We start from the raw sequence: 9,217 nt of genomic DNA on the forward strand, positions 1-9,217 counted from the left end.
GGCGGCGCGCGGCCGCCGGCGCCAGCGCCGCCGCCGCCCTGCAGCGCCGGCACCTCAAGCGCCCCCGCGACGTCGAGCCGCAGCCCCGGCCCGCAGCGCCGCTGCAGGTCCCACACCGCCTGCTCTGGCCCCACCAGGGGGTTGCCCTCGATCGTGAGCAGCTGCAGCGCGCCCATGCGCGTGACGCAGGGCGGCAGCACAAAGAGGCGGTTGCCGGCGAGCGTCAGCTCCCGCAGCGACAGCAGGCCCCCCAGGGCCTCTGGCAGGTCCTCCAAGGCGTTGTTCGCCAGCAGCAGCCTCTGCGGGGGCGCGTGTCAAGGGGGCGAGCGGGCGGGGGTCTTGTGTTTAGCGGAGGGCGGTCCCAAGTCCAGATTTGCGGACGAGCGCGACGGCGCGGGGCCGCGCGCGGGGGTTCAACAGGGTGGTGTGGTGCGAGCACAGAGCGGCGCCCTCCACCACACACGCAGCGTATTCGAGCTTGTAACGCCGCTTGTAATGCGCATGCGCGGGCTGGTCACGGCCCCAGGTCCGCGCCAGTCCGCAGAGAAGGCTGCCTGAGGGGCGCAAGCGCGGGGGCCTGTGAACGCGCGCGTGTGTGCTGACCTTCAGCTGCGTGAGCGTCCCCAGTGGGGCCGGCAGGTGGCGGTAGGCGTTTGACTCGAGATCCACCACGCGCAGCGCCTGGCAGTGGCCGATGCCGCTGGTCAGGCCGCGCAGGCGGTTGCCCGAGAGCAGCAGGACCTCCAGCGCGGTGCAGCCCGCGATGGCGCGGGGGACGGCCTGCGGGAGGGGTATGCATGTGTGTGTGTGTGTGTGTGTGTGTGTGTGTGTGTGTGTGTGTGTGTGACGCACACACCCACACCTCCTACACACAAAAGAGGAGGCGCACAACCCCCCAACACCCTCCACACACACACACCCACACACACACGCACCTGCAGGCGGTTCCCGCTGGCATCCAGGTGCCTCAGGTCCGTGAACGCCCCTATCGCCTCCGGCAGGTTCTGCAGCCTGTTCCGCGCCAGCAGCAGCATCCGCAGCCGCCGCAGCGACCCCAGCGCCTCCGGCACCGCCGTGTTTTGGTGGAGCTTGTTGTCCGCCGCAGACAGCAGCGTGAGCGCGGTCAGCGCGCTCAGCAGCGGCGGCAGCGCATGCAGGCTGTTGTGCGACAGGTCCAGGTGCGCGAGCGCGGCTGCGCCGCCGAGGTCGGGCGGCAGCTGCTTGATGCGCATGTGGCTGAGCAGCAGCGTGCGCAGCGAGAGCAGCTGCCCGATGCCGCCGGGCAGCTCCCGCAGCTCTGTGTTGTGGCCCATGTCCAGCAGCCGCAGGCCGGTCAGCGGCGCCAGGGAAAGGGGCGCCTCGGCCAGCGAGTTGTGGCAGAGGCGGAGCTCCTGGGGGGGGGCGCAGGTTGGGTGGGTGGAGGGAGCGCGGGCACAGGTCAGGGCGCCATGCGCAACACCCGCGCCACCAGCGAGATCCCCACCACTGACGTATTGCAGAGGCGCAGCAACAGCATAGCTGCGGACTGCCGCATCTTTCAGAGCGGCCCCGCGCAGGGTCGCGAGGCGCCGCCGCGCGCACCTGCAGCCCGGTCAACGCGCTGATCTGGGGGTCAACGCGGTCAATGCTGTTGTGGCTGAGGTCCAGGTGCGTCAGGCGCCCCAGCGTCCACAGGCTGGGGTGGACAGCCGCAGTCTTGTTGTTGGAGATGTCCAGGTGGCGGAGCGAGCTGAGGCCAGAGAGGGGGACGGCGCCCCACGACACGCGGTTCATGGCTGCCAGCACGAAAGGGAACAAAAGGGGGGGGGGGGATTATGAAAGGGGGTATGGGCTGGCACTGGACGGCCGCAGCGTCGCGGGAAAGCACACCAGGCGCACGCGCACGGGGCCCACCCAACCCTGATCGCAACTCTCGACGCGGCGCTAAGCCAGGCCGGCATATCTCCCTTGCTGCCAACCCCCTCCGCCGGGCCTGCGCCCGCGCCCGCGGCCGGCCCTCACGTGCGCGCAGCTCCTCGAGCCCGTCCAGCCCGGTAGTGCCCTGCGGCAGCGCCTCTGCCAGGTTGGCCCCCAGGTCCAGCACCCTCAGGCGCGCCAGGCCCGACACGTCCGCCGCCGCGAGCTGCACGCCGCGGCTGGCCTCCCCGCGGAAGCGCAGCGCGGTCAGCGCCGTCAGGCGCGCGACGGCGGGCGGCAGCGCGCGGACGCCGAGGCGGTCGAGCTGCAGCGCCTCCAGCTGCGCGCCGCAGCCTGTGATAGGCCACCAAATGGGGGGGGGGAGTGCAGGTAGGAGGAGAGGGCGAGCGCACGTTTCGGCGCATACGTGGCCGGGGCGAGCTGGGTGGTGAGCATGCAGGGGCCGGGGCCCGATCGAGCGACCACGTGGCTGCTGGGCAGCAGAGGGTGAGAGGCATGCACGGGTGAGATGCGCCCGCGGCGTGCTGGCCACGCCTATGGCCAGCGGCAACGGCGTTTTGATAAAGCGCCCGGGCCAACGAGACCCCCATCAGACAACCACTACTCACCATTGATGAGGCCTCCCAGGTCCCCCGCCATCATGGGCGCCCCCGCGCCGCCCAGCGCGAGCGCCCGCAGCGTCGCGCAGCGCGACAGCGCCGCCGTCAGCTCGGCCACGCGGTGTGGCGTCAGCACCATGCGCGGCAGCTCGAGGGACGCGAGCGCGGGCAGTTTTGCGCAGGCTTCCGCGAGCGCGGCGAGGACGCTGGGCACGAGAAGAAAGTCCGCGGGGACAACGAGGCGCGTGAGCGACGCCAGCGCGGCGAGCGGCAGCGCGATCTGGGGCGTGCCGTCGTACGACTCTGACCGGAGGTCTCCCAGCACCAGCGACCTGCGGCGGACGCACGAGCGCGTGCGCATGCGTGAAACAGGGAGGGTTGGGCGAGCTCGAGGGCCGGGGGCCGTATGGGATGGCATTGCCCGCTGTGCGGCGGTTGGAAGGTCAGGCCGGGCTGGCAAGCAGCTGCCTGTGCCGTCGTTGCACGGCCGACCTTGCGTACCCACGTATGCTCGTGAATTCGGCGGGCTCACCTAAGCGTGAGCTTGTGGAAGTGGGGGTAGAGGGTGGCTGTCGGCGCCTGGAAGCGGGACAGGTCCAGGCTGGTGCAGCCAGGGAAGTGCGTGAACAGCGCGGCCGCGTTGTCCAGCGGAACCGTCGGCGCCAGGTGGGCCACATCCGCGTCGAGCACCGCGCGCCACGCCGCACACGTGCGGCGCAGCGCCTGCAGCGCCGCGGCGGCCTGCTCTCGCGGGTAGGCCGCGGCCCGCAAGTGGATGACCACTTTACGCAGCAGCTCCGGAGGAACCGCCGACCACCTGCCCGGCGCGGCATCAAGGGTGAAGGGGTTGTGAACCAGGACACATAGGCGGGCGGGCGAGGCGGCAGCCGAGGGTGCAGTTGCTGCGCATCAGAATGCGTTCGTTAGGGGAAGCGCCGGGACGCGTCATGCGCGGGCGAGGCGTCGGGCCGGCTGCCTGCAGGCGAGCATGCAGCTCCGCCCACTTGCACCGACGTGAAATCCATTTCGGCGCTTTCAAACAGCGGTGGCCTGGCCGTCGCCGGGGTCACGAGCTGCAAGGTCCACCAGCAAAGGGATTGGCCCTCAGGCACACCAACCCCCGGGACTCACCCTGAACCGGAAGTGATGTCCTCCATGTTCATACCCGCTCTACTTGCTAAACCCACGAAGGCCCGCTGAACCCACGAAGGCCGCTTCCTGCGTGATAAGCGGCCCCCGCTTGGCAAGACTCCTGCCAAACGCTAGAACGCGTTTTCAAGTATAGCTACGCGTGCGAGAGCTGTCGGAGCGTGGGCTGCCGCCCTGACACAGCACGATTCAGAGTGTCATGAGGGTATGTCAACAAGCTTTCAGCAGAACATGATGGAACACGATTGTCAAGTGTCAACCGGCATGCATCGTGTTGCCTCGCGTGGTGACAGCCTTGTAGAACGACTTCGGGTGCTTCACGAACTGCCTGCCTGCAGCTTCTTATGATATGGCAGAGCGCAGCATATTATTGTGTTGTTTGAGGTGGAGGTTCATGGGCAGGCTCCAGGGGTCGTGGACATGAGCTGAGCGGGAAGTGTCTGAGGCGGCTGCTCGGGGACCCAAGCAAGCCCAGGCGGCCGTGAAGTGTGGCAGCAAGCTGAAGGGCGAGGGCTGGGCATTCCGCAGAAATGTGATTCACAGCCAATGTGAGGGTATCAGAACTCCCAGGGGGTGCAACAAAGCATTATGTGCCAGGCTGCCCTGCAGGATGAGCAAGTAGGGGTGTATTGCTCCACCACCTCTGCAAGCTCCCCCCCCCCCGCCTGGGGCAACAGCCCACAAATCAGGGTGTCGCATTTTACTGTTGCTTTAGTTGGGATACAACGTAAGTCTTGATTCAATTGTGTAGACCATGATCGCGCGCCTGGCTAATTGTCGGTACTTGCTCGCAGGACTCCTGTACAAAGGTGCTGCATGTTTGACGGAGATGGTCTTTGGTGGCTGGACATTTCAGGCTCAGAAGTGGGGTATCAGACAAGCAGGACAATGTTCTCCCACAATCTTCTTAAAATTAGTTTACCACCTGAGTGGGCTCTGCTTTCACCATTTACTGGCAGTCAAACAGGCTTGCTCATGGAGTCATTATCATGGCCCTGATTGCGGGGCACGATCGTCCTGAACTGCCGCATGCTCCTGTGGTCCGCCGTTGCAAAAGGCCTGTTGTTCAGCTTCGCGCAGCAAATTTTGGTGGCAACAGCATCATCAAGTGTTTCTGTTGAAGGCATCAAGGGGTTTTCCTTCAAGCGCCTGTTACCACAGAGGAGAGCAACTGCTGTTTGTCTGGTTGCAGGCCACCCCCTACGAGTTTATGCACAGCTATTGCCACAAGTTCCAGACGAACTATGGCGCCCAGTGCACACCCACTGGGAGAGCGTAGTCCAGCCCATACAGACCTCAGAGCGAAAGGGACCTTGCGCCAGGCGCGTCTGTTTGTCATGCGTGCTCAGGGTGGTTCATGCGGAACCCACAATCCCTTCTCATTTGGACTGCGACACGTGTCCTGTTGTGGCGCCCAGTGCCGACCACTCTGTTCTTATGACCATTGATAAGTTGCTACAATGCCCAAACGCACATGCGATAACATCCAAGCAAGGACGCAACCCAAAGAGTGCGCAATCACAAACACCACCGTAGTCAAACGTTTAAAATCCAGCCTCATTCCCAGCGCAGCCCACACAAGCAGCTGCCAAAGCTGGGCATCCATTCAATGCACACACGCTCGGCTCTTTTGCCCACGCCCCTCTGCGCAAGGTGGCGCGAGCATGCCCACGGGCTTGCCCCTGTTCACAGTTTCACGGCCCAACCACCGCCTGCCCTAGGCCGCGTCTGTGCCGGCCCCATCAGCCACCGCGGCCGCCGCCTCATCCTGCTCCTCCCGGTCCAGCTCAGCGCTGTAAATGTCGGCGATCTGCTGCTGCAGGCCGCACTTGGTCTCAAGCAGGCCCCCCACCTCGTCCTTGGCCACACGTATCGCCTCCATCAGCACCGACAGCTCGCCGTCGATGGCCGCCAGCGCCGCGGCCTCCCCAGCCCCTTGCTCAGCCTCATCGCCGTCGCCGCAGCTGCCCTCGTCCTGCTCCCCGGCAAGAGGCCTGCCGCTGTGCTTACTTTTTTGCCCCGCGGCGGCAGCATGCGCGAGTGCAGGGGCCGCCGCCGCCGCGCGGACCGGCGGCGGCGCCCCCGCGTCTGCAGGCGGCGCGGCGTCGTCGTCGATGGGGCGCAGCTGCGAGATGAGGCCCTTCATCTTCTCCAACTCCGCAAACATCTGCAGCCGCCACGTTTCCTCCTGCAGCTCGGCCAGCTGTCGGCAAGCAGTATAAGGGTTGGCATAGCGGCGGGGATTGAGCGGCGGCGTCGCACGGGTTGCACCGTGACCAAACGGATTACGAAGCTGCTTTGCGTGCGAGTGCATGCGACAGGACCAACGGCGGCGGCGGGGACGCACCTCGCTGCTGCAGGCCTCCTTCATGCCGCTGAGCTCCTTTTCCTGATCCGCCTGCCCCGTCAGCATCGCAGCCACCTCCTTCTGGGTCGCCGCCAGCTCGCGCACCAGCTCCGACGCCTCTGCGTTCCAATCAGTGGCAGTCATGCCTGCGGGCGCGGCAGCACCCTTCGGCGCGACGCGTGGCTCAGAGACCCGGGCCGCCATCTAATAAGCAAGTTCCTGGGTTAGGGAGGTTGCAGGTGCCTGCATGCGCAGTTGGCGGAGAGGTGAGGAGTGCGATGAGCGGTGCAGCGAGTGGCGCAGCGGCGGTCAATTCGGTCAGAGTTGGGTGGCAGGGGCAATCAGGGTGCATCGCGCAGTCACTAGAGCGTCACAATGTTTAAAATGCAACAAATCAACACACGAAAAGCACAAAGGGCCAGCGAGCCTTGTTGATTGAACGGTCACCTGGACCGCGCTCGCCACTTGGTCGATTTATTATGGTGTGATTGGAGATAGTAGAGTGAGTTATCAAATATCTTGAGGTTCACGAGAGCTCCAGCTTGATATATGCGCGATGTGGTTTATGAAATCAGGTGCACGGACAACGTATGGATGTACCACGGCAGAGAGAAACCATGATTCAAACGTCACCTGTGATGCAAGTGATTCCATTCATTTTCAGCTGTGTCAGATGATCTTCCTCGTCTCGTGATCTGGGCTTCTCCCAGTTTACAGTAGGTGGAAAAAATTTCCTGATTTTATAGCAGCCCCAGGTTATAAATCACACAAGCATGAAAGACGCACAGCGGGCTGTCGACAAGATCGGCCTGGAGGATGCAACGCCCTTCCGTATGTGGAAGGACTATGTATGCAAGAGAAATCCGGTGAGCGTGTGGAGGCGCCAGAAGTGTGGCCCACTGGTCAATGTGGCAGCTGTACACATGCTCGGTCGGCGGCTTGGCCCAGGCTACACCTGCGCCAGACCGCCAGCACGAGCAGCACCTTGGCCGGCTGCAGGACATGCATGTCGCGCACAGCATGGTCACATGCGTGGGTTGGAATGCAGGCTCGCTACCCTGGCGCAGTGGCACAGCGCAAGCCTGACTCAAAGCGCGGCACATACTCAGGTGTTGATCCGCGGCGTGCCCGGCGACTGGGCGGCAAAGCTGACAGACAGCGAGCTCGTGCGGTTGGCGGTGCGTCGCAATTGGCGCAGCGGCTGCGGGAGCTCGGCGCGCGCACAGGGAGTGCTTGCGCAGCAGGCCAGCAGCGCGGGCGTCGCCCTCGGCCGCATGCTGCCCTGTCGCCCGACGGCGTGGCCGTCCAGCTTCCGCGCGTCCCCCGAATCGAAGCAGGCCCCACACTTTTGCACACCGCAAGCAACCTGACCGGAAGGGCGCAGCCACGCACCCCACGGGGCTAGCAGCACCGCATGAGCCCCACAAATAGCTTCAACCACCCGGCAATCAAACACAAAACCACAGGGCGATGCCCAAGTGCAGGTCGAGGTCCGCGGGGGCGCGGGCGGCGCGTTCGGCCTGGGCCGCAAGGCGCACATGCCGTTCCGCGAGTTTGTGCGCCGCGCGGCTGGTGGCGACGCCGGGCTGTACCTGTCGGCACAACCGGTGAGAGGGCTGAGGGGAGGCCGCCGGGGGTGGGGAGTGGGGCCTGCGCTGCGGTTGCGCCAAACCTCTGGCAAGGCGGCATGACAAGCCGCACCCCTCCCCAGCAGCCGCGGCCGCGCGGCCCGGGCGGCGGCGCACGGGGCCGCAGGGCGTGGCGAGGCAGCGGGCTCGTCTGCCCCTGAGAGCAGCTGCGGCAGAGGGTGTCGGCGGTGCCCGTGCAGTGGCACGCGCTCACACTTATGAGCTCTCGTGGCCCCCTCCCATGTGCCCCAGGTGCCTGTCGGCCCCGACGGTCACAGGGAACTCGCAGCGCCGCCGGTGACGCAGCTGCTGTCGCTGCTGCCGCTGCAGCCGGACCTTTTGCCGCACCTCGTGCCCCAGTCCATCAACATGTGGATGGGCGCGGCGCCCAGCGGTGCGCACGGAGGCTCGGCAAGGCGTGGCGGGGTTTGAGGGAGAGGGGGCAAGAGGGAGAGGGAAAAGGAGAGGGGCGGGGCTTGTTTTCCCTTTTGCGAGCGCGACAGCGCGCCCGCTGCTGCTCTTGCTCGGCCCAGGTGCCTGCCCGGATTGTGTACAATGCGGCCAAGCGGTCCTGCCCCACCGGCCTCTCCCGCCCGACCCCAGCCGACCGTCGCCGCCGCGACGAGACGTTGACCCCAGCTGCTCTGCCGCGTCCACACGCGCGTGCAATCCCCGGTGAAGTCCACCAATTCAGCCGACCGTCCAACCGACCACCCAACCGACCGCCCGGTTGACCTCCAGGCTACCAACTACCCAGCTTTCCCCCCAAACCCCGACCCCCAGGGTCCTCCACCGGCCTGCACCACGACTTTCACGACAATCTGTACGTCCTCCTCCGCGGCCGCAAGCGCTTCCGCCTCTACCCGCCCTCGGAGGTCGGCGCGATGTACGTGCACGGGCAGGTGGCGCGGCGCCACGCCAACGGGCGGATCGTGTACCAGGGGCAGGGGGACGTCGCCGCCGACGGGTCAGGTGGGGGTGAGGGGTCGCTTTGGGGTGGGGGGCGCGGGGCCACGTGCAAAGTCGGTGTCGTGCAAGGAGAAGAAGGTTTGGGCGAGGAACGTCGAGGCGGAGTCTCAAGGGGCAGCGGATGTGCGGGCAAGAACTGGGGGAATTGCCGGCTTGCTGCTGCCTCGCGAGCAGGCGCACATGACTTGATCCCAGCCATCCCAGCGTCGCCGCGTCACCGTCCCAACCACCCACCCATCCGACTTCTGCTCGTCCCGCTCGTCCCGTCAAAACATCAGACAACGGCGAGGTAGCGAGATGGCGCGCCCGCCGCGGCGCCGAGGCCGCCGTCTCCGAGGCCGAGGCCGCGGTCGCGGCCGGCGCCCGCGGCGCGGCGGCGCGGCTGGAAGCTGCAGAGGCGCGGCTGGAGGCGCTGCTCGACGGCGCACTTGATGGCGGCGGCGGCGATGACGTCAGCGACGACTTCGACGACGCGTTCGGGGACGACGACGCCGACGAGGACGGCGGCGATGACGTCAGCGACGGCGAGGGGCGGGGCCGGGGAGCGCGCGGCCGCGGCCGCGGCCACGGGCACGGCACGGGGGCTGGCAAGGGGGCCGGCAAGGGGA

The 9,217-nt window shown here is 66.4% G+C and overlaps 3 protein-coding genes across 3 annotated transcripts in view; 1 reads left to right on the top strand and 2 right to left on the bottom strand.

Annotated features, from left to right (window-relative positions):
- Nucleotides 1–514: 514 nt before the first annotated feature.
- Nucleotides 515–3,673, bottom strand: MNEG_9918 (hypothetical protein; the record flags this gene model as incomplete). Its single annotated transcript, XM_014041608.1, has 8 exons — nucleotides 515–550; nucleotides 604–780; nucleotides 936–1,391; nucleotides 1,582–1,775; nucleotides 2,002–2,250; nucleotides 2,526–2,848; nucleotides 3,049–3,333; nucleotides 3,648–3,673. The coding sequence occupies 8 exons, from the start codon at nucleotides 3,671–3,673 to the stop codon at nucleotides 515–517; spliced, it is 1,746 nt and encodes a 581-aa protein (XP_013897062.1).
- A 1,709-nt stretch (nucleotides 3,674–5,382) lies between these two features.
- Nucleotides 5,383–6,156, bottom strand: MNEG_9919 (hypothetical protein; the record flags this gene model as incomplete). The annotated part of the gene is made up of 2 exons (XM_014041609.1): nucleotides 5,383–5,868; nucleotides 6,013–6,156. 2 exons carry the CDS (start codon nucleotides 6,154–6,156, stop codon nucleotides 5,383–5,385), a joined length of 630 nt encoding a protein of 209 aa, XP_013897063.1.
- A 629-nt stretch (nucleotides 6,157–6,785) lies between these two features.
- Nucleotides 6,786–9,217, top strand: part of MNEG_9920 (JmjC domain-containing protein 4) — a gene marked incomplete at both ends in the record, with an annotated part of 3,707 nt that continues 1,275 nt past the window's right edge. Inside the window, 6 exons of the mRNA XM_014041610.1 lie at nucleotides 6,786–6,860; nucleotides 7,122–7,190; nucleotides 7,479–7,619; nucleotides 7,893–8,034; nucleotides 8,424–8,612; nucleotides 8,888–9,123. Coding sequence (XP_013897064.1) covers nucleotides 6,786–6,860; nucleotides 7,122–7,190; nucleotides 7,479–7,619; nucleotides 7,893–8,034; nucleotides 8,424–8,612; nucleotides 8,888–9,123 — 852 coding nt within the window. The remainder of the gene's footprint in view (nucleotides 6,861–7,121; nucleotides 7,191–7,478; nucleotides 7,620–7,892; nucleotides 8,035–8,423; nucleotides 8,613–8,887; nucleotides 9,124–9,217) is intronic.

Source organism: Monoraphidium neglectum, assembly GCF_000611645.1.
Source record: "Monoraphidium neglectum strain SAG 48.87 unplaced genomic scaffold scaffold02112, whole genome shotgun sequence".
Classification (NCBI taxonomy): domain Eukaryota; kingdom Viridiplantae; phylum Chlorophyta; class Chlorophyceae; order Sphaeropleales; family Selenastraceae; genus Monoraphidium; species Monoraphidium neglectum.